Raw genomic sequence first — 22,630 nt, 5'->3', positions numbered from 1 at the left:
CGATTATTATATAGTGATTAGCCGTAAAGGCTAATTTCGCTGCTTTGATGCGTATTAGCGTGATCTGGCCGTAGCCGAAAATGATAGCCAAGTGGAATTTGCTCGTGACTGCGTGATTGATTAAAGGGAGCGACTCCGGAAAGATCTCATTTCCCAACAGCCGGCACCACATTACACGGCCGTCTTTGCATCGTCTTGTAATTTGGCGTCGTCCGGACAACCTTGTATGCCTGTGCTATTGCAGTCAAACCATTACTGTGATCTTTTGAGCTTATTCCGGAGGGAGACTATCATTTTTTAAAAAAATGCTAGTTTACGGAGAGAACCATGATTTGCTCTGGGTAGCCAAAGCATAATGACTATCTTAAGCAGATATAAAACTGGTTAAATTCTCGGCTTTTCGGTATCGCTTTTACACGAACGCTTTCTGGAGCGGAAAGAATGTGCCGGTAATTTATTTTCAAATGTCTTCAATGCAATGAACCAATCCAATGCTTCATACGCACCATCCCTTTCCGCACTAGCCTACGCCCTCCCCACGGAACTCTCTATCTTCGCTGTGACCCTCTGTCTAAACACCCTGGTTCTCATTATTTTCCTCACCGATCACGCCATGCGCCGCAACCCCTTTATCACCTACTTAATCAACCTCAACCTGGCCAACCTCTTCCACGCCACCGTCGGCGTCCCGCTGAAACTCATCCTGACCTTCGACCCCCACCAACCCCACACCCACATCTTCTGCGAGACCTACATCTTCGCCGACTTCGCGCGTTTCTCCTCCGACACCTTGATGATGCAGTGCCACGTCCTGATTACGACGAACCGTCTGTGGGCGGTGCTCTTCCCGATCAGCTACCAGCAGAAGCACAAGAAGACGACGGCAAAGGTCATCAATGCGCTGCCCTGGATCTACATCAATCTGTTTGTCCTACCGGGATTGATCGTCGATGGGGTGTTGTACCGCACTCCGAAGGACAACGTCCTGTGCGTGGTGAACGCGGCGAACCTGCTGCAACAGCGTTTTATCTACGCGAGTGTGGGACTGTTCTACATCGCGCCGCTGTGTATCATCGTAACGGCGTACCCACTGATCTGGTACTGGCGTTTCCGCCGCCGAAGGATCGGGGCACTGCGGGAGGTTTTCCCGGAGGAAGATGGGGAGGGTCCCGCGCGGCGACCTCGCGTACCCACCGGGCAAAGTTTGCGGACCGTGCGCAGCCGGTCGTTCCTGGTGTTGACTTTGCTGACAGGATGCGTCTGTGTGTGCTGGACGCCGCAGGTGATCAACTACTGTTTGATACTGTTTTTTCGGGTGCGGCGCACCCGGTTCTCCGTGGCGGTGGAGTTGCTGTGGTCGCTGCAGCCGGCGCTGGACCCCATCCTGTTCGCCATGGCGCTGCGGGGATTCCGGGAGAAAGTGGGTGCGTGCCGCAACCGGTTGTGTAAACCGCAGAGGATTACGACGACGCATTAGTCAACAAGTAATTTGATTTAGCTTTCCAGGGTGCTTAGGATGTGTGGTGATCAGTCAGTCAGAAAAAGAGTATTAAAAAAAATCAGAAAGAGAATTTCTGTAATAGCTTCTTCATGAGAATTTCTGTAATATATAGCCATGGCTACCGTGTTTGCTTCGGGATGGATCCTGGAACGGTCACTTTTGAGCAGGGTCTGCTGCGAATACACTTGGTTGCCGCTTATAAAGCATACAGCTGACACCGTTCTCATTAGCATCAAGCCGTGTAGAAAAATTCTGAGCCGCAAAACCAAGTATCTGTAACTATTAATACTGTAGATTATGGATTTATGGTACATGAAAAAATATGTAAGAAACCGGTTAAAAAAACTGTTGTGGTTGAATAAGACCTGGAAAACTATAAGTGTTAGACCGAAATTCGAGAATCATTAAAACATTTAAATTGAAAAAGCTGTGCACGCTGCCATACAAGCACCCGTGCACGCAGCCAACACCCGTGTTTTCCCTTGTATATTGCAGCATCGACCTATTTCTTATGTTTTTACGTAGACGGCAATAAGACTCGTATTAAAAACAACAATATTGCAGAGTATTAAGGCGAAAGTTATCTATACGGTTCAACATGTTTTGTCTACAGTAATTGTACCTTATCTGACCAATTTGCCTACAGCATTTTTGGAAGTTCCGCCGGAAAAGAGAAACTCAAAATTAAAAATCACTAGCAGCAGCTATTAAAATTACCGAAAGCAGCAGCATCGAATCCAATTCCAGTATGTGCCTGATGTTCGCATGAGCACCAAGATATGAACCATTGGCCAAAATCACGGCCCGAAGAGAGAACGAAAAAAAGGCGGCCTCAGTCCAGACGTCTCATAGTGGTCAGTATCACGATGCCTTCTGTGTCGCTGATACGCTTTTGCCGCACATTACCAGGGCGCTATTAAACGAGGAGATTACACCCATGATGATTAATTACTCGCCCGGATGACGTGAATAAAATTAGCTGCACAGACATTATGCCGGACGTTAAGTTGTCCTTAGACATCTGCATCCATTTGTAGCAGGAAATGCAATAGAAATACTTAAAAAACTGATTTACACATAAACAACAGAAAATTAATTCAAGCTCTACGAATTTTCTGTTAAAGGATAAAGGGTACCCGAAAAGCAACATTTACTCTGGATTGTCAGGGCTATTTCTACGACAGGCCAACGTTTTGCCAATTCAAAAGTTTTACGTTTTGCCAATTCAAAAGTTTTTTTATGCTGTTACGATAATGTCTCCACGGTGTATGCAGTCAACGTATAGGTAAAACGTTTTTACAAGTGTGTAGCGTACAATCGAAATGGAAGTAATGCACTTCATCATCACGATATTTTGAGAAATCGTCAGACTAGTATCTCTCCTGTACCGTGGGTCTCTAAACGAATTGTAAGCATAGTGTCCAAAAAACATCTTTAATAAAAAAATATGGAACACTCGTAGTACGTACTTTACGGTCTCAGAAAACTATACTAAAAAAACTGAAAAAGTTAACAAATTTTATAGTGTGGTTGTTTTGTTCCACAGCATTCGGAATAGTTGACAGTCTGGCATGCCAACAGTTTTTGGCGTTACGAGGCACCTACATTTGGACACAATGTTCGACGCACCGCAGAACATCCTGCCACGATAATCGATGCCAAGTACGCCGTTTTCCGTTCAGTTAGCAAGTACTGAGCGGTATCCCGTCGATGGTCCATGTTTTCTATTCTTTTATGGTCGTAAATAAACCGCATAGTGAAAGTGTTACTAATGAGAAAAACATCAACATATTCTTAAAACAGCACATGTCGCTCGCAGGTTCTTGTCGTTCCGCATTCGCCGATTACCACCCGCATGTACAATACTGGATGTGCACCGTGACGATCGCATATTTTAGGAACCTGTGCGTGAGTTTGGCCGTCTTTTGCGTGTAATTGCTGTACAATACTACCGCCTCGCACTGATTGTAAAATTAAAAACGGAATTTTCTGTCAACGTTAAACTCGTGGCATCTAACATTTCCCGTTTACAGTACTTGCTTTCCTTTACAACTTGTGCCAGTGGCCACACTACAAGGGCGGTGATATTGTCAAGGCAAACGCACACAGAATCTCATCTTGAATCTTGAATCGCGATCGGACGACTGTGATAGTTCATACCAGTTCATACCAGTTCATACCAGTTATAATTATTTTATGAAGAAGTACTGACTACCGAGACAACTGGCCATACGTGCGGTTCAACATACATTCTACCGATAGTACTTTTACAAACACGGTTTTCAAAGTCAGTATATTTGTTTTATTAACAAGTAGGTATTCGAAATAAGTATTCGAATTCGAATAATATAATAGGATTCTTCTTTAGAGCTTAATTCTTCAAAGTGGCTATTAATTCACACGTAAACAAAAAATAATAATAATAATAAATAAATAAATAAATAAATAAGAAAAAATTTATTATATTATCGATTTGCCATAAAAAGAAGCGAGAATGCTAAAATCGTGATGGTGGCTATACAGTATCCGTAAGAATTTATTGTGACCACGCTATCGGGAGCGCCTAATGGCGGTGTTTTTCCAACTAAATCATATATAAGCAGTTCACAGGTCGAAACTACGGATCGGCTTCGTCATCGGTACGGCTGGCACGGAGACAGCTATCAAAACAGCTGGGTTGGTCATGTAAGCCTCTGTAAGGCCGTAGTGGGATCTGGGCAGGTCGTTCAGACACGATAAGAAGACGGGGTCTTGTTTTGTGAGATCCCGCTAGGTTTGGCTGACAATGAGATTTTAAGCAGGAATCTAGAATAAAGCAGCAATGTGAAAGCGCAGTGCTAACTTATAATTATTCAAACGCAAAAGGTCATATATACCAACAAGCTATTAAAGCAAAAGTGCCGCAAATCAAACATCTAAGCGCTTATATATTATATGTTTGCATAGCTTTAGTACTTTGTTTGCCTGCGTCACTTTGCGATGAGATGCCTTACCGTTGCCATCTGGCTTCGCCCCTTCCGGTGAACACTTTTTACATTTTCCAGGACTGAGACTGAACTCTGAAATTAACTTTTTCTTTAATATGCTGGGCTCCAACAGTATCGTATGATTCGTATCCATTAAAATATTAAAGGAGGCGTATTACTATCACTTTTGGTAATATCCTGAAGACATAAATGCCGCACACAGCGCTTCACAGACAAAACTAATGTTTAATGCTTATAATTCCTGTGCATTAATATCTAATTCATACCCAACTCCGTTCACACAAAGTTTCCTTCTGCTTTCATTAAAGTGCACGAAAATGCAATGGATAATTACAGCGCATTAATTGCATTATATCAGCAATCGATAGACTGTTCTGAATTAGCTCTTCGAACAAAAGAGCCATGACCTTTAGATTACGCTTTTTACTGACAGGAGCCTTATAAGCAATTTTATGCGGGAATGATAATATTCGACCGCTCTTGGGCAAATCTCGAGGATCTGGAGGATAGTATTTCAGATTTATGACGACATCGGATAAACGATTTTGTATCGACTTCGCTGTCACTGCTATCACAACTACCCTCACCTGCTTTCCAAGGATGGCGATGCCGACTGTTTCTGGATTGTGATGAACTGGCTGATGGATGACTTGCTTGTCTGTGCTCTGGTCCACTTTCATTTACAATGGATGCCGAGGTTACTGGCGCACTATCCGGTATTTCGGTGGCATTGTCGATGAGGTAGCTTTCAATTACGGTGCGGTCACGGATTTGGGTGACGAAACTTAGGTTTTCGGGAAACCTGGAGGACTTAGCCAAAGCTGAAAGGTCATCGGTGCCGGTGAAGCCGGCATCCTTCAACTGCTTCACGGTGGCTTCGGTAAGGTTCAAGGCGCTCTTTAATTCTTCGATAAGCATGTTGACGGCTTGTTCCGGTGCAACATCGTCGATTAGATTTCCGGTGGTGGTTGGTGGCGGCGCTGCGATCCCATTTATTGCTACCACATTTTAATATATCGTTAATACCAGATTTTATATAGCATTTTAATATTACACTATTATCAAATTTTCGAATGTCGCTATTCAGTCAACGTAATATTATTTGGTACGCCGCCAAACCATATCGAAAACCTGATGCCTGATGACAGTGCCAGTGAATATCGAAGCCAAACATTACGCATAAGAAAAACATCCAACAGTAAGAATTAAATTCTGTCTATGGGTGGGGATAATGCTAAGAAATTCTGTCTATCTACATGTATTTTATTTATTTTAAGTGGAAGTCGATGGAACAAAAGACCGGGAAAGGGCATGCAAGATGCAACAGTATAAGCACGATATGTACTGAGCCAACTGCCGTATTAAACTTGGGCTTCTTTCTGTTGATATTTTTAGTCTGGCCAATATCTCTGAATGACCTTTGATGGCACATTCATACATTAAATTGTTATCAGCAGAAAAGCGGATTAGCTGAAGTGGGTGATATACGATGACTTACTGTTGCGTCGGTTCCCCAACTTAGACTCTATTCGTCCCAGTATCAGCATCAGCTCGCCATGTTGATAGTCTTCTTCCGCCCAGCGGGAGTATAAGATCATCGTTTCATGACAACGTTTGTCGGAGTCCAGTACGATTAAGGTGACTTGGATGAAGGCAGTGAGGATGTTAATGGTCGTCGTCACAATCGTATAACCGGCAATCACGTGCATAAACACTTGCCGTAAGTTAGTAACTTCCGGGCGGAGCTCTTTACCATGGTCAGGATGATAATAGGGTTTTGATTTCTCGTCTAAAGGTGACACGCTTTCACTGAGCCAAAAGTGCAGAAGAAGAAAGATTGCCTTTAAGGTCAACTTTTGAAGCACCAACATCTTTGAATACATGCGTAGCGTTATGTCGACTGACAGAAATAATATCTTACAGGCATATAAATACAGTATTAACGGGGTGCTACAGGCAGTTTTGTGTTGTGCTTAATTTGCGTGTCGATTCGATACTGTACTCTAACCATGCACTTGACGGAAATTTGTACAATGCAGCCACTCGCACTTGCACGAGCGCATTCACCATTCACATACACGGCCTGCAGCTAGTGCATGTTATAAACGTGAATCGGCTGAACGTTTATCCGGCTACTGTATACAGTACCGTATCGCTCAATGCGTACAAATTTCTGTCAAGTGCAGGGTTAGTGTACAGTAACTGACTTAGGGAAGCAATATTGTCCTTGAATTAGATACTGACATTTAGGTTTGTAATCCGCAAACGTCGCGCCGCTGAATTATCGCATTAATCCGTGCACGACATTCCCAGATTACGAACGCAAAAAGTGTGAAAACAAGAATTGTATGCCATCCAGATCGGCTTACGCACGATTCTTGTAAAGTTTCCAGGTGGGACACAACATAATTATAGCGAATCGATATTTTTTTCGCCAGACAGTGCCTCGATTAAAGCGCTTAATTCCACGGATCAACTTCCCAATAAACAATGCAAGGAAGCGCACAGCTTATCGTGCCGCAGCTAATCTTAATCCGATTACATGCGTACATATCATGATAGTCTACAGTCCTGCGGGGCTGCGGGGTATGGTCAACTTACGCTTAATCATGCTATTTACATGAAACCAGCTACGTGCTGACATTAACGCTGCTGCTCTTATTTTGCAGATCATTTTACCGTTTTTCTTGAATTCCTTCGCGATTAAAACCTGAATTGTTTGCCACTAATTTCGGCATGCAGCTAAATATTCGCCAAGAATTATTGCAATACTAGTATTTTTAATCCCCCCGAGATTGACATAATAAATTAAATTAAACATTATAAACCTTCAGTAGTTTAACATTTTAGCTAGCAACTCAAGCATTTAATAATTGCTTAAGCATGCAAGGTATCAGATGCTCGTAATTCATCGTCGAGCTTAGCGGAAGGACTGTGTGAACTGCACATAAGCTGACTGCACAAACCATTGGTGGGTGTCTACATCCGTGCGCACCCAGCAGTCAACCCGTGCCGGTCGATGATTGATCGTCTTCTTCATCGTCATGATCAGTGTGGTAATGCAGAGCGGATCCGTCTCACCGCTAGGGGAAGCGCTGCCGGCAAATTCCCCGTGATCCACACCGGGAAAGTGGGAACGCTCCGCAATGGCCGCGAGATAGGCGTATGGGGCCGTTACAAACTGTCCGTCATATTTCCAGATAAAATGATTCTTGGCTAGCGTAGTACTGCAGTCAAACCGACCGGCACAAGTCATGGAGAATTTCCACAGGGTGTCGACACGTTGCGCATAGCTGGCCCAAAAACCTCCTGGACGCGATACTGTAGCCGTAACTCATAATCCTCGATCAGGCACAAGTCGCGCCCGCTGCAGGGTCGCAGACATTCCACTGTCCCAGCCGTGGCCCGTGTGGCGTTATGGATGGAGAGGAGGCTGGTGTTGGCGGTGTTCTGCAGGCGGTAGAAGTAGCCTATGTTGTTCTGTGCCGTCTCATTGGCACGGACGGTTTTGTTGCGATGTCGCCAGATCACCTGGGTAGCAGCGCTGCCAGAGGATGTTGTGACGTTGCAGGCGAAGGTCACGGTGGATCCCAAGGGGACGCGCCGCACATTCTCTGCGGGCACGGTACTGTCTTCAAAAGAGGGAAGGATAATCACCCGGTCAGTCATCTTGGCTTCGGCCTCACGCACTGCCATTTCTGCTCGTTCAACTGTAATCAACAGCGTCATGCTGGTTATCAGTTGTGTTGAGAGTGACACTAAGAAAAATCAAAAACGACGACTTCTTGTTACACGTAGGTTGTAGTGACCGTCATAAAATACGAATGCCAACTACGTCCTAAAAAGCTGTTACACGGGCGTGAAGTGGCCAAAAATGATAAACTGCAATTTAAAAATAAGAAAAAATGAGAGAAAACGCACGAAATTGGGAGATTTATTGGTACTGACGTTTCATTGGTTTTTTTAGTGTTTGTTTGTTTAATCACTTTAACGTCTGCAACAGTCAGGCGCCTGCACAATGTTATAGAGAAACGGTCACGATAAGCTGCCACAGTTAAGGACAGCTACTTATAATAAATCAGAATCACAACAACATAAGCACTACTCTACGTAAAAATCAAATCAACTAAGCGTAAAAAATCAAAAAAAGGTTTCACAAGCAGCTAACAATGTTCATCCATACACCCATTCTCGAAAACACTGGAGGGCCAAATTTCAGGTCGCAGAATTTTTTTTATTTGCCGGATATACGAGTATATTAACACGGTCGTCTGTATCGCGAGGTGCCATCATGGGGATCTCAGCGTGCACCGTGACAGATTACGCTTACTCGGGGTTGATTGGCGCGGACACCCATCCACATCAATAATAATAAAAAATCCCAGTGTGAGGATATGGTAAGCTAACCTCATGATTATATCACTAGCCGCATCTGCTGCATTTCCAGGCCGACAACTGCGCCGTTCCATCATTATCCGAACTGCAAAGATTAAACAAACTTTTGAAAATACTAGCTCCAATGAAGGACTGCACACGCGCTATTAAAACGGCACGATTACGTCCACGGGGAAACCTGAAGAATTTTACATAACTTTAGAGTTTTTGAGGCTACTGTGAATCCGGTATCAATTGCCTGGCAACCGTGCGAAAACCGCATGCATTATTCTCTGAGTCACCTTTCGAACGTTCTGACAACACGCATTTTGGATCATAAGCAAGCGCCCAGAAAAAATCAAAGAATTTTAGAGGCTTAATTTTATTAAGTTATTCAAAGCCATCGTGTACTAACCTAGACCCTTAACCTAGGTATATGCATGTACCTAAAGTCTAAGGGACTAAAACATTCGATTAAACGGACACTGCCTGCTAAACGGGTTGAAAATTGATAGTCGAAGACGCCGCTTCAACCTTCCTGCCGCATCCGCAAACACTATCTCGCGATTTTCTAAGCACCTCATCCTTCCGCATACGTCAATACAGTGCAGGTGCGTTAACGCTTGGTGGCCTGATGCACCCTAGCCTTTGGCAAAAATCCTAAATAGTATTGTGCAGTATAACGTTAGTCAACATCCCCGCTTTTAAGACGCTTATCGTGCTTGTTTTGCATGTCTTCCAGACAAATTAGAATAATTTGCAAAGCGCCCGGCTCCGTCGTCCGGCTCGGCCTCCCATACGATTACAGCTCTGTTCAGCAGTTCAATTCCGCATAAAATGTAGTACCAGATACAAGTGTGTTCGGAGTGTATGGTTAGCTGCCTAGTCTTGAAACTTTTGCCAGAACTCAGTTAATTCTTCCTGGAAAGTGTTAACAGCACTGGCCATGCAGAAAGTACGTAAATGGGCGACGGCATTTGAAATTTCAAAAGGGGCAACTTTGCAACTTGTTGTTCGCGCGAAGCACAGTGATAAAACAGATTGAAAAAATGCCACGTTAAATATGCAATCGCGGCACTTCCTGAAGGCGCAATACTGGATTAGAAGCAAGCCTTGCGGTTCAACGTGGTGCTTTACTCCGTTAATTAAGCGCGGTAGAGTATATAAGGGGAAATGTGCCGGTGACATGCGCATCTTTAACAGTACTAGTAGGGCTCGGTCAGCCTTATACGTATGATTATCGTGCCTTTCTGTACGGTTTCCATGAGTACCTTGACGTAGCCATCCCCGTCCATTCTCGTCTGCTCATAAGGATGTCCCAGTGTCCGTAGTAGGTGGCGTTGCATGCTACCATGATGGGTCAAACAATCCCTGACCGGAGAGACTTCTCGAGGGCTGCCGATCCGTCCGATCCCTGAAGAGCATTTGAAAGAATGGTCAAAGTATTCTTAGAACGACAGAGTACTGCAGTTTGATGGAGGTTTTTCCTTATACAGAAGGCAGTTTTTTTCTGAATGTGGAGAGGAAAAAATGCCCTGATAAGTGCATAATATTGCCGATTTGTCGAGAACCGTTTTACCTATTGTATTGATAGACATTCTAATTTTCATTTCACCACTTACTGTAGGTATTCGGTTGAAAAAGTAGAAGGCGCAGTCTTGTTGGTCCACAACAGTTCCTTGTTAGCTGACGGGCTAGGAGTGTGGGCGCTGCAAATAGTACTCCCATCGGAAGGCAATGTTTCACTATACTGTACTGCGTTTAATTTCCAGCCTCATCGCGCTTGGATAACTTTGATGTGGTCTTAGTTGAGACTCGTGGGAGCATGGATAGCTTTGTAACTGTTGCTGTCATGTTAACGTCTGTTTTTGTGCTGGTGGTAGTTTTGTACAGTTGTGAATGTCGCTGTATAGTCTACATTTGCAACAATTTTCTGCAAGGGAAGCCGTATCCTCCTACCATTGGGACGACGACCTCCAGTCTAAATAACGCAGCGTCAGTCACCAACCAGCTTGCAGTTGGCTTCGTAATCAGTAAGTTCCACTGCTCCGGCAATCTGAATAAGTTTTGCGAATAAAAGAGTGAGACTTGTGATGATCTTTGATACCTCTACCAATATTTTGATAACCACAGCGAAAAAAACCACGGCACAAATTAAGTACAGAGTACAGCCCCAAACTCTCGTGCTTTTCGGGTTTGACAGTATCACGCGTAAACGTAGCAGTCATGTGAAGTAAGTATTGGAAAACCGTTCGGTGACGCCTACCCATACTTACTTTACAATATGACTTTTACAAAAAATTGGTAATACTTACCGGAAAACAAAAAATGTATTAAAATAGTACAGATTTTATGCTATTAACAATGCAGATTCTGGCAGGATGTGTTGTAGGAATACTGGCTGCCGGCATGGATGTTATCAAAAGCCAGTTCTCGCGCACAGTCCACACTGAGTATATCGGGAAAGGTCACATTCCCGGCACTCACCGATGGCATCCAATTGTTGCCGATCATAGCCACTTCACCTGCTCGTTTCGCCGCTATGAGATACGATTTCTTCTTGAGAAAATTGCGGAACCACGCCAACGAGCAGTCACAGTGTAAGTGACGAAACCACTGCAACTCCATTGGGCCGAAATGATCAGGCATTGGCGAAACCTTGCGCTTCGGGCCAGACTTGTGATCAAACGTATTGTACAGATAATTGACGACATGGCTGTCCAAGGTCAGACTCTGCAACTGCGGCAGATCGTTGAAGGTGTACGGTTCAAGCGAAGCCAAACTACACATTCGAAAGGCGATCATACAAATCTGTGGCATCCGGGAAAAATCCTTCTTCCAAACTATCAACGGCTGCTCAGCTAGTTCCAGAACCAGGGTAACGAGAGCCGGTAAAGCACCCAGGGTGTAGATTTTAGCGGTGGTCAACGGTGTCATACACGGGGCGACGGTGATCTCTACCAGCTGCCGGTGAAGCGGGTCGATGACGTCAGAGTATAAAGGGTCCGTGATGTGACGTGTCGTTACGCTCCTGCAGACTGATGATAGCCGCGCGTTGCGGACTGACAGTACTGATGAAACACGTCAGATTGGCCAGTGTGGCACGATCTTCCCAAGAGCAACCCACGGTGATGTACGTTCGGAACGCTGCGGTTAGTGAGGACGGGGCGAATTCTGGCGCGTTGGCGGGTCGACATTCTCCTGGTAACTCGATCGGACTGCAGAGTTTGGTGGCTCCATGCCACTTTAGATAGGCTGAACATTCTTCTCAGGCTCAGCAAATCGGGGCGCAAAGTCAGTGAAGATTCAGCAACGGTTGGTGGTGTTACTGGCGTGACCTTTGGCACCGGACTGCAGTCGGTTTCCAGATCGGCATCTGACAAATTCAGAGCAGTGCCAGTATGCAATTTTCACATGTATTACGGTAAGCACAAGTATAACAGTATACAGTGCCACCGCTCGTACTAAAGACTAGAAAATCAAAAAATATCGTCAAGCGACGATTGTTTATTTTGACTAATTTATTTTGTCCTCGCAGCATGGCCAGGATAGCTGCAGTGTTGCCTTTTGCTATACTTGTACCCCTAAAACGCGTCCGTCCGTCAATAAGAGAACTTTCCATCTTCGTAGCAAAGAGGCGCGCTTGAATTGTTGATACGAACTGCAAAGCGAACTGGCCGCTGTTTGACTGTTAGAAATACACTTTAACCGAGCAAGAGACAAGTGGGCAACATTTTAACGGCAGAAAGCGCAATTACCATGATCCGCAGCACTGCCATCATGCATGCTGGATGGAGGAATTTGTACAAAAACTGATTTTAACGGCAGAAAATTACCATGATCCGCAGCACTGCCATCATGCATGCTGGATGGAGGAATTTGTACAAAAACTGACAAGAGAAAATTAACTGCTTCTAATATATGTTACAGTGTTGAGCATTTTTGTTTACTTCGCTATATATTCCAACAGGTCGCAACGTACCGCCCTCCCTGCTGTACTACTCTTAACCCAGGAAATCGAATGCGTCTGCTGCAGTATTTATTTGGACTGTTGAGCAAGGTGCAGAGTATCGCCTGGGAAATCCAAATGCTAAGCAAATAATTTTACATGTCAAGCAACCTTTTACTGGTACCTTCACCTTGTACTGTACACGAAGTAAACTGCCTTTTATTTTCCAACTCAATACTCATTAATTTTGTAGAACTAGGTGTGCCTTGCTTAACTGTTTTTTAATATGTTCCGATAATATATGAACTGTGAAGTCTGAATGTTATAACCGCTAACAGCGGCAACGAGGTGAATGACTGAATGATAAATACACTAATTTTCTGGCTTCTGGTAACAATTTTTACCGTAATTATCGTGACTGCAGTTCAGAGTTTTTGCACATGAAATCTCGCCTTTTTGCACAGAGTTAATGTGATGTTTAGTGTAGTAATTCCAGTGTAGTTGAAGGGCACACACTTTTAAAGCCTCATAGCTGTACTTTTCGGGTGACAAAGCCATCTTAAACTGGACAGTGCAAATTATGGCAAGAGGTGTTGTAGGAGAACTGGCTGCCGGCATGGATGTTGTCGTAGACCAGTTCCTTTGCGCAGTCCACACTAAGCACATCGGGAAAGCGTCCAAAATCCAGCGACGGCGTTCGGTAGGTACCGATAGTTGCCACCGCCCCCGCTCGTCTCGCCGCCATGAGAAACGGTTTCTGTTTAAGAAAATTGCGGAACCACGCTAACGCGCAGTCACAGTGCAGAGTGCGCCACCACTGCACATCCTCTGCACTGAATTTCTCGGGCATCGGTTCGATCCGGCGCTTGGAACCTAGCTGGATATTTCGGATATTGTACAGATAGTTGACGACGTGGCTGTCTAACGTAATACTCTGCAGTTGCGGCAGATCGGTGAAGGTGTACAGTTCCAGCGAGGCCATACTGCACAACTTCAAGACGATCATACGAATCCCTGGCATCCGGGAGAAATCTCTCTTCCCAACGATCATCTGGTGACCGTCTTCCAGGATCAGTGTAACGAGCGCCGGCAGAACACCCAGGTTGTAGATTTTGGCGGTGGTCAGCGGTGTCGTACACGGAGCGACGGTGATCTCCACCAGCTGCTGGCGAAGCGGGTCGATGACGTCAGAATGTACGGTATCCGTGGTGTCGTTGCGCTCCTGCAGACTGATGATGGCCGCGCGTTGCGGACTGACTGTACTGATGAAGCGCGTCAGATTGGCTAGGGTGGCACGATCTTCCCCGGAGCAACCCACGTTGATGTACGTTCGGGTCGCGGCTATCAGGAACGACGAGGCAGAGGCCTGACAATCGGCCAGCCAACGGATTGGACTGCAGCGTTTGGTGTCTTCGTGCATCTGGAGATAGACCAAGCATTCTTCTTGAGTCAACAAATCGGTGCGTAAAGATGGCGATGGCACTGCAGTAGCTGGTGGTGTGACCTCTGGCGCCGGATTGCAGTCGCTTTCCAAATCCAGACCGGTATCTGAAAAATTCACCACTAGCCCAAATATTTGTTAAGTACCACAAAATGTTGTACTTTTATAGCAAACCGACCCTTCTCAATTTGGACGGTATTGCAGCAGTTTAGTTTCACTGCGTTTTGATTGACAATCTATCTGCAAAACATTTTAAGGGAAGTGGCCCGGTACATGGTACCAAATTCGTGTACCTGCACCGAAACTTTCACTTTCGCGCACTCAGAAACCATTTTTTCTTTTGTTTGATGACATTCTGTTGCCAAATGATTTGTATACACTGCTCTGAAAACCGTTTGCGCGCGCAACATCCGGTTCGGGAATTATAGCTGTTCGAAAATTCCGAAAAGTTTAAATGCATTCAGGTGTACCAAAAGTCTCATTATGGACCGATCTCCTTCAGACTTTGCACATAAATGCACATGGCCATGAAGATCGTTTTTACACCGATCCATACTTCCATGTTTTTTTTCAAATTTTAAAATTAATTTTAAAATTTTTGAAATTCATTTTAAAATTTTAAAATCATGCTAGAACAGTGGATCGGTGTAAAAACGCTCTTCGTGGCCATGTGCATTTACGTGCAAAATTTGAAGGAGATCTGTCCATAATGAGACTTTTGGTACACCTGAATGCATTTACACTTTTTGGAATTTTCAAACAGCCATAACTCCCGAACCGGATGTTGAAAGTTTCGGTGCAGGTACACGAATTTGGTACCATGTACCGGGCCACTTCCCTTAAGCGGTTTGCCTGGAGAAACACACTTACCGAGAAAACGACAAACGGGCAACAGCGTAGCTGTAAAAATCACGATTACAATTAACCGCATTATTACTATAACAAGTACTGAATGGGAACGATTTCTACAAAATCTGAGACAACTCTAGTAAAAACATTGGTAATTATAGCAATGCCATTAAATTGTATAAATCTGGTCGAACAACTGTAACACCTGGCCCACTCCGTAGTGTCCCTTTCTGTTGAACTAAAGTTAAGAAAGGAAAGCACGAAATGTTGGCATCGCAGTAATGCTGTAGTATTTATTTGAACTCTTGATTTTTTTAATCACTGCGCAGCGCCTGGGGAACCCATCGACCAAGCGGATGATACTCCGCAGAGTTCACTACTTGTACGAAATTGTACCACATTGGTGTATGGATTAGTACGTCGTTGTTTTAAAAAAATATTCCATCCTAACTCAGTAAACCAAGTTTCCGCCTCAGGATGCGCTTGATCGTTATTTAATCACCTGATGTATTTAACGTAATTCTGTATCGACAGAAGTTATCGTTGTACACACTGCGCGGGCCGCGACAAAACGAGGTGAACGATTTGATAATGTTTGGCTGACTTTTGACAGTAATTACCGAGCCTGCGGTGCAATCTGTCAATCATCATCGAAGACAAAATCAAAAACAACAACAACTGTATATTAAGTGGCTCGGATTCGGATCGCTTTTTTATTTGATCTTGCTGGTTGTGCTTTTTTTGCGGCGCTGTCCATTATACTCAAGGTGAATAAGATTATTACGTGGCTTATGCAAAGCCAGACCGGGATCGAGAGCTTCTTCAAGGGTTTGCTTTTCTACCTGTACAATACATATTCTGTATTAGCCATAACCGACACAGCAAAGAAAACGTATCCGCGAAAAGTGGTTGAAATATGCACATTGAAGAAAACAACCAAAACAGTTAGCATCTTAGGATGCACGTTGGAAACGGCTGTCGTGTCCCACTGTACTGTATACCGCAAATGAGTTTCACCTCTATGTGTATGTTTTCCTAATACGGGTACGAGTACCTAGACTACGAGTACACTGTACACACAATGTCATAAAAGATCTGTAGATCAGACGTCCTACTGGCTGCGTGGGATATTGCGGCCAAACTTCCAGGATAATTTGACTCATGATCAAGGTCAAAGGTCACTGGTTACACTTCCGCATCCGTTTTAGATTCAGTGTATAGTCTCCACAATGGTTACATAGAAGCCGTCATAACTTCTACTTATTAATACTGGCAATAGAAGTGGGCAAATAATTTTCTCACACCCGCGCATACATGTGATGCTCTTGGGTATCTAGTGCCATTGTCGACATCGCGGAGCAGCATCGATCCGCGAATGATACCATCGCGGACGTAATAGTCCCCTTGGCGATACCTGTCTCCGGTACTTGTTATTGTTGACTCAAAGCAGTAATAATTCCCAGGTAAGCTGACGCAGTGGAATCGCCCTTGTAGTGTAGTTATCACCCTTGTAGCGTCAAAAGCACCGTTTCACTATGAATTTTTCCATGAAATCTGTCACGTTCATGCCGCACGACATGGAGCCCAACATAACGTCTTACCCAGCAGTTAATTTATCCAGTAACGTCTCCAGCAGCAGTGGTCAATGGACTGCTTGGGTGTCGTTTATCGCGACGACCGCACTCGCTTCCCTGCTTCTCGACTCTTATGTGCTGTATTTAATTGCGTTTCGTGTGCAGTTCACCGCGTTTTACATCTACTTGTCCAGTCTGCTGGGCGTATCATTCATCAGCGCGGCACTGATCATCGCACGCCGGATAGTGGAGACCTTCGCTCCAGCCGGCTCCATCACACCCACCGTGTGCTTGGTCTTCTTCCATTTCGATACCACATTTTTAGGTCAGTACAACATTGCACCGCTTACCGTATTCAGCTTATTATATCAATATTTTTGTATCCCATTAGTAGCACCAATGAATTACTCTAGCTTGGTTATGGATTTCACAGTAAACAACTACGTATCTATGTGCCTTATAACCCCAGTGCGACACATGGTATACTTCGAGTTCGAGGTATCGCGAATTGGTTTTCTTTGAGGAGACTGAAACACCGGTCTTATCGTCTAATCAAAATAAACAGTAGCTTTTCTCGGTAAAAGGTTGGTCAACTCACTAACTGCATTCTCGCGGTCCGACGGATCGGACGGAAGAATGCCCCAACGCATGTTTCTATCATATAATATAATACAGTAAAGAAATGAGTCACAGTTATTGTACAGCGACGACGTTCTTAAGACCACACTAGCCCTGCTTTAATGACAGACTAAGCTACGTCATCTTCTTTAGAATGCGTAATACAACTGTCGAGATCTCCGGGGGGATTTGAGGTTGGGCCGTTTCGGTTGGTGAGGGTTACCTTTTTATAGGCAGCGTCGCTCTCGTGCACGTCCTCGTCACCGTCAACCGTCTGTGGGCCATCGTCTTCCCCATCTCCTACCGTAACCGCCACACCCCGCGGCTGGCCATTCTCCTCAATCTAGCCGCCTTCCTGTACGTTAACCTGGTCAAACTCATCCTGGGCCTCATCGAGGCACCCTACACCCGTCTCCTCCCAGGGACAAATGCTTGCGGGGCAACCAACAACGTCCCATCCACTAAGAGCGCCATCCACTGCCTGGTGTATGGGCCCGCCATTATTATTATGGTCGGTGCGTATCCGTGGATCTTCTGCTCCCGACAGCCGCGCGGTAAAACCGGGGCCACGACCAAACAGGCCAGGGTATCGGATAGCGGTTTTACGGTGGGTTTCTTACGTTCTTAGGTTCCCCAGATTTCTCACTTTTTTTACAATTCTAAGGATTACTTAAGGTTCTTGGATTTTTTTACGATTTTTAGAGGTTCTCTTATGTTTTCTTAGTTATATTGCTTCTCACCTTTTGGGTTTCTTAGATTTACTTGGGTTTCTTAGGTTTCTTATGGTTCTTACGCTTTTAAGGTTCTTAGACTTTTCGGAGTTTCCTAGCGTTCTTTACGTTTCTTTAGGTTTCTGAATTCTTCTTCAGGTTCTGACGTTGCTAACGATAAGTGTGGTGCTGTTGTGGGTGCCCATGCTGGTTGTCGACTGGATGGCGGCGTATGTGCCGTTGAGTGGGGCGTGGTTGGGCGTATTTACCGTCTGCTTGCTGGGTTCGAAGCTGGCCGATCCGTTGTTTGTGCTGCTAGCGGTACGGGAACTGCGGGAGCAGGCGTTCCGTTGCGGCGTCAACCGCGTGATGAGCTCGACCATGACGCTAAAGAGGCTCAGTCACATGGAGCACGTTTCTGGTAACAGCCACGTATGACGGTGCAAGTGTTGTGCACTTATATTTAACTTTATCAGAAGTTGTCAATTCTGCGCTTTGAAACCATGGTGAAATTTGAAGGTCATCAGTAATAGACGGTTAAAACAAGGAATACGAATTCTAAAGCATTGGATTTGATGGTTTTGTGTGTTATTATAAATGCACATGGTTTACATTAGTACAAAGTTAAAAATCCAGTATATTCACGCCTTTGTGAAAAACAAATTTCAAGCTTTTATTTTGCAAAAAATTCTCAATGATTTATGGCCGTAGGAACGGTCTGCGGTCTGCACGCATATGCTGGTATCCGTGACTGTGAACATCGTATGGCTTATGATTTACGGCTTTAGCGGCTATAGAGCGCCGTGTCAACTGAGTATGCACAGAACCGGCGCCGATCCAATTATATTTTTCCAACCGATTAATCTCAAATCCCTCAGCCGGCGCAGTCCTGACTTATTTCTGGCTGCCGTGCTTTACAAGGAACATCGTGTCACAAGTTAACGCCCGCGGCTGTTATTCATCGACGATTGATTGAAGGCTCCAATAAAATGATTTTTCTACAGAGCCAAGTTTAAAAATTCTTTTACTTTTAGCGAAAAATACGACAACACGCAATGACGTATATCAGTTTTATGTAGTACGAGATACAAGCGTTGACAAGATGCTAAATATACACAGTTCGACGTAGCAAAGCCGTGAGAACCGTTTCACAGTATTTGCATGGCATGTATATCAATAAAACACCAACATTTCCTCGCACACACAATACACAAACAGCGCGCGTTGTGTACACACTCCGTGTATTTTATTGCCTGTTTCCCGGCTTCCTGTTTTATCCAGCCTCGGTAAAGTGTCTCTCTGGATGGCAATGGTGAGCAAAGGGATTATAAAGCCGAAGCGTACATAGCCGTGTGTGTGTGTCAATGTTTGTCAAGAGGATAAATATACATATATTAAACAAGTGTGCCGGGAAATATTCGACATTTTCTACGGTCCAGATGGCGCCGTCTCCGTGGGTGGCGTCTTTCCCGTCCGTTTGGACTTGATGCCTTTAAAGGCGCCCTGGATCTTCAGGGCGGCCTTCTCCACATCCGGATCATTCAGGTCAATATCGATGTCGTCGGCGGCGGGCGGGTGTTTCGGATCCGATTCCGCCTGGACAACAGCAAATCGCTGGTTGTGTTTGCATTAGCATTTTGGTTTACGTAAAGATTAGTATCCGGTAATCGTTTTTCCTTGTCGACCTTTAAAAAAAGGTTTTTGTGCCACAAAAAAAGCACTTTGCTGTGCGTGTAATTAGCAAACCGAAGTTTTCGAAAATGCTTAGCGACAAATGAAAACGACGCTTTGATCTGCGAGAAACGCTTTTTCTCCGCCAAAAAAGCACGGTAAACCGTACTTTATTCTCGCCTAATTAGCAAACCGGTTTTAACAAAAATGCATTAGCGGCAACTGAAAAAGACGGTTTTTGCTCCACTAAACACTTTTTTGCAAAGACGATAAACCGTTAATTCCGTACTATAAGTTACTCTTAATCAACGAGCCGGTTTTAACAAATTTGAATAAAGGCAAACGAAAAAGACGGTTTATTCTTTACTAAACGCTTTTTTTAGAAAGACGATAAACCGTTAATTTCGCACTTTACAATGCGCTTAATCGACGAACAGGTTTTAACAAAAATGCATTAGCGCTAAATGAAAAAGACGGTTTGACCTTTACGCAACGTTCCTGTCATCAAGGTCACCGGACAATCTTCCTGTATAATACCGATTACAAAAGAAGTGATCTACTAATTAAGGAAAGCGATAATGGAGTTCTCGGTAACACGTTAAAAAGGAAATTACAGCTATTGAAGCGGGAAAAATAGCAACGGATACCATCATCATTATCTGCAATCGGCTGTCGGTGTACGGTGTATGCGCTTCACGCAAGTGAACTTGTAATGCACGCTGATGGACATTCCCTGGAGAGCGCAATATAGTCAAGCTGTTTCCTAATCAATATTACTCGACTGCACTGTTCGGGAAATGGAGGGAATGAGTGAGAGCCTGATTAAAATAAACAGTGCATTGTCGTGTTGGCGGGGATACTTAGCATCATGAGCGCTTCCGATTCTTACGCAACGTGTACAACTGTTGCTACCGGCTCGATGACTTGGAAATCAAGCCGAGCCTAATATTTTTATTTAAAAATGCAAAAGTTGATAAAATTAATTTTATAGCCTTGCATTGAAAATTATTAAAATTACTTTTTACTAGCGATATTAACGGCAAAACGCTTCATATTAAATATTTCAGTGCGGTTAATTGTCCGTCATCAACCAGTGGTGCGTATCCAGATCGATTTGTTAATCATTGGCTATTCCGAGTTTATAATCGATATATACACGGCATCGTGCTCAGCTTTTTTTATCGCTTCTGTGCTTGCAAATACAGTATATCCATGATTGAGTTGCTAAACACATCTTAAGCGTGGAAAATGGGAGACGCTTTTATTCCTAGAGTAAACGAGAATCAGCGATAAAAGAATAGAAGATTATTTTATTTAAAAAATATTCGCGAACAAAGTTTTGGACGTAAAATATTTTCACATAGATTTGTACGCCGGCTGATCAATTTACGTAAAATGAAACCTCACAGAAACGTTTTACCGGCGTCGCGTAATACTTCTCGCAATGAAAATTAACAACAGCGATTTCCGTACACGATTATCCTGGGTAATTTATGTCTACAATTACCGTTAGCCGGTCTCAGCTTACCTTGACGGCGGCACTGCGGGTGGTCTCCGAACGCGCTGCATCGGCTGATTGCATGATGAACCACGGAGCGATTTACGGGAATTATCAACAATACAGTTCACACCAGAGATCCGCTCTAACGCGCGAGTATATACAGAAAGAAATCGCCGGTTGGTTGGCAAGCCGGCATTCACCGGGAGAAATGACGATACATGCACGATCACGGAAATATAATATTTGTCCAGAAAGGGGAAATGCTGGGGGATTGTTGTGAGCGAGGTATGGAGAGTGCGGCGTGAGTGAGCGTAATGGCTGGCACTTTACATGCAGTGTTAGAGAAGCGATGGACGCCGCCGCCGGGGACAATCGATATAAACACTTGGTTGCCAGCGCCAACCGGCGATGGATGACGGACGCCGTATAATATACAATTTACGACATTAAGCTGTTTCCGTCGGACCGGCTGTCAGAAAACCGGTCGACCGAAATTTCTGTTGGCAGAGCCGCGGCACACACTGTGGTCACTGGGTAAAACCGTTTTTTTCCAGTCTTCCCTCAGAAAATCGGTTTCTAATCACACTGCTTTTTACAAGCGTATAATGCAGAGTAAAATTATGGAAATCGACCAGTCGGTCCGCGGTTCGAAACGGGAATAACACCATCAACAAACAGTGTGTAAAAGAAGACGCACATAATATGCGTTAAAACGAGGCGTCTATATTTTTTTAGTGTACAGTCGGCTTTTAGCAGGTTAGAGACTCGTTTGTTATCGGAATTAATCAGACTAAATCTAAGCGGAAAACTGGAAATCGGCCAGTCGGTCCGCGGTTAAAAACTTGAATATTAAAATCAGCAAATAGTACAGATATGTGACAGGAACACACCCAATGCGAATAAATCGGCCTACTAGATTCCTGTTTCGCTGAATGCGTTAAAACAAAGCATCCATTTTTTTAGTTCTACCTTATTCATGTACTACGCTTCGTGCAGAGGATTGCTTGATTTGCGCGTCAAGCAGTGGTATCGAGTGGAAAGGGAATATTGTCGTAAATTGTACACTGTACGCTGCATCTGTACATCGTACACTAGAAAATGCCGGGTGGTGCAGACACTGCCGAGCGCGCTGCTGTTGTATTGTAGCTGATTAACGGGGGCTTTAAGTTAATCAATCCTGGCCCGAACACTCTATTCATCAGCACGTATTCCAGGATAAATTGTTGGGCCAGGATACTGAGGGCAGGGAGAGAGCGCGAAAGAGAGCAAATAGGGAGAAAGAGCGTTAACGACGCAACACCCTCCGACCAGCGCAAAATCAATGATTACGCGCTATCGCGCCTTTACCCGGGCTGGCTGGTGTTGCGCGGCACTGAACCGGGGAAAAATAAGTTTATTGGCTGAATTTTCTCATTCGTTATAGTGGCTGACTGGCTGTGATGTTGTTTAGTGGCT

The 22,630-nt window shown here is 44.4% G+C and overlaps 4 protein-coding genes across 5 annotated transcripts; 1 reads left to right on the top strand and 3 right to left on the bottom strand.

Moving 5' to 3' along the window:
* Positions 1–478: 478 nt before the first annotated feature.
* On the top strand, positions 479–1,477 carry LOC129582939 (probable G-protein coupled receptor No18). The gene has a single exon (XM_055474570.1). The coding sequence runs from the start codon at positions 479–481 to the stop codon at positions 1,475–1,477; it is 999 nt and encodes a 332-aa protein (XP_055330545.1).
* A 2,599-nt stretch (positions 1,478–4,076) lies between these two features.
* Positions 4,077–6,100, bottom strand: LOC129583118 (uncharacterized). 2 transcript variants are annotated; one of them, XM_055474833.1, is made up of 3 exons: positions 5,987–6,100; positions 5,076–5,486; positions 4,077–4,306 (listed from the first exon to the last, which is right to left on the bottom strand). In XM_055474833.1, the coding sequence occupies exons 1-3, from the start codon at positions 6,084–6,086 to the stop codon at positions 4,119–4,121; spliced, it is 699 nt and encodes a 232-aa protein (XP_055330808.1). In that variant the 5' UTR covers positions 6,087–6,100; the 3' UTR covers positions 4,077–4,118. The 2 variants fall into 2 exon arrangements, 1 of the variants encoding a protein (XP_055330808.1); XR_008689725.1 differs by lacking the exons at positions 5,076–5,486; positions 5,987–6,100 and adding an exon at positions 4,495–4,563.
* A 1,275-nt stretch (positions 6,101–7,375) lies between these two features.
* On the bottom strand, positions 7,376–12,604 carry LOC129583095 (uncharacterized). The gene is made up of 3 exons (XM_055474809.1): positions 12,572–12,604; positions 8,819–8,968; positions 7,376–8,198 (listed from the first exon to the last, which is right to left on the bottom strand). The coding sequence occupies exons 1-3, from the start codon at positions 12,594–12,596 to the stop codon at positions 7,741–7,743; spliced, it is 633 nt and encodes a 210-aa protein (XP_055330784.1). The 5' UTR covers positions 12,597–12,604; the 3' UTR covers positions 7,376–7,740.
* Positions 12,605–13,180: 576 nt separating this feature from the next.
* LOC129583087 (uncharacterized) lies at positions 13,181–15,373 on the bottom strand. The gene is made up of 2 exons (XM_055474796.1): positions 15,123–15,373; positions 13,181–14,359 (listed from the first exon to the last, which is right to left on the bottom strand). The coding sequence occupies exons 1-2, from the start codon at positions 15,181–15,183 to the stop codon at positions 13,371–13,373; spliced, it is 1,050 nt and encodes a 349-aa protein (XP_055330771.1). The 5' UTR covers positions 15,184–15,373; the 3' UTR covers positions 13,181–13,370.
* Between the last annotated feature and the right edge of the window lie 7,257 nt (positions 15,374–22,630).

This window comes from Paramacrobiotus metropolitanus, unplaced genomic scaffold (genome assembly GCF_019649055.1).
Source record: "Paramacrobiotus metropolitanus isolate TYO unplaced genomic scaffold, Prichtersi_v1.0 Parri_scaffold0000009, whole genome shotgun sequence".
NCBI lineage: Eukaryota > Metazoa > Tardigrada > Eutardigrada > Parachela > Macrobiotidae > Paramacrobiotus > Paramacrobiotus metropolitanus.
The sequence above is the reverse complement of the archived record's forward strand: the minus strand, read 5'-3'. Positions and strand labels throughout refer to the sequence as shown.

Coding starts and splice junctions, on each gene's coding strand:
- LOC129582939 (XM_055474570.1), top strand. CDS start 479: ATGAACCAATCCAATGCTTCATACGCACCATCCCTTTCCGCACTAGCC.
- LOC129583118 (XM_055474833.1), bottom strand. CDS start 6,086: ATGATCTTATACTCCCGCTGGGCGGAAGAAGACTATCAACATGGCGAG. Junction 5,487..5,986: donor GTTGGGGAACCGACGCAACA/GTAAGTCATCGT, acceptor AAAATGTGGTAG/CAATAAATGGGATCGCAGCG. Junction 4,307..5,075: donor TCGCCATCCTTGGAAAGCAG/GTGAGGGTAGTT, acceptor GCTTTATTCTAG/ATTCCTGCTTAAAATCTCAT.
- LOC129583095 (XM_055474809.1), bottom strand. CDS start 12,596: ATGTTGCCCACTTGTCTCTTGCTCG. Junction 8,969..12,571: donor GCCCACTTGTCTCTTGCTCG/GTTAAAGTGTAT, acceptor TAATCTTTGCAG/TTCGGATAATGATGGAACGG. Junction 8,199..8,818: donor TCCGCGCCAATCAACCCCGA/GTAAGCGTAATC, acceptor TGTTGATTACAG/TTGAACGAGCAGAAATGGCA.
- LOC129583087 (XM_055474796.1), bottom strand. CDS start 15,183: ATGCGGTTAATTGTAATCGTGATTTTTACAGCTACGCTGTTGCCCGTT. Junction 14,360..15,122: donor GCCCGTTTGTCGTTTTCTCG/GTAAGTGTGTTT, acceptor TGAATTTTTCAG/ATACCGGTCTGGATTTGGAA.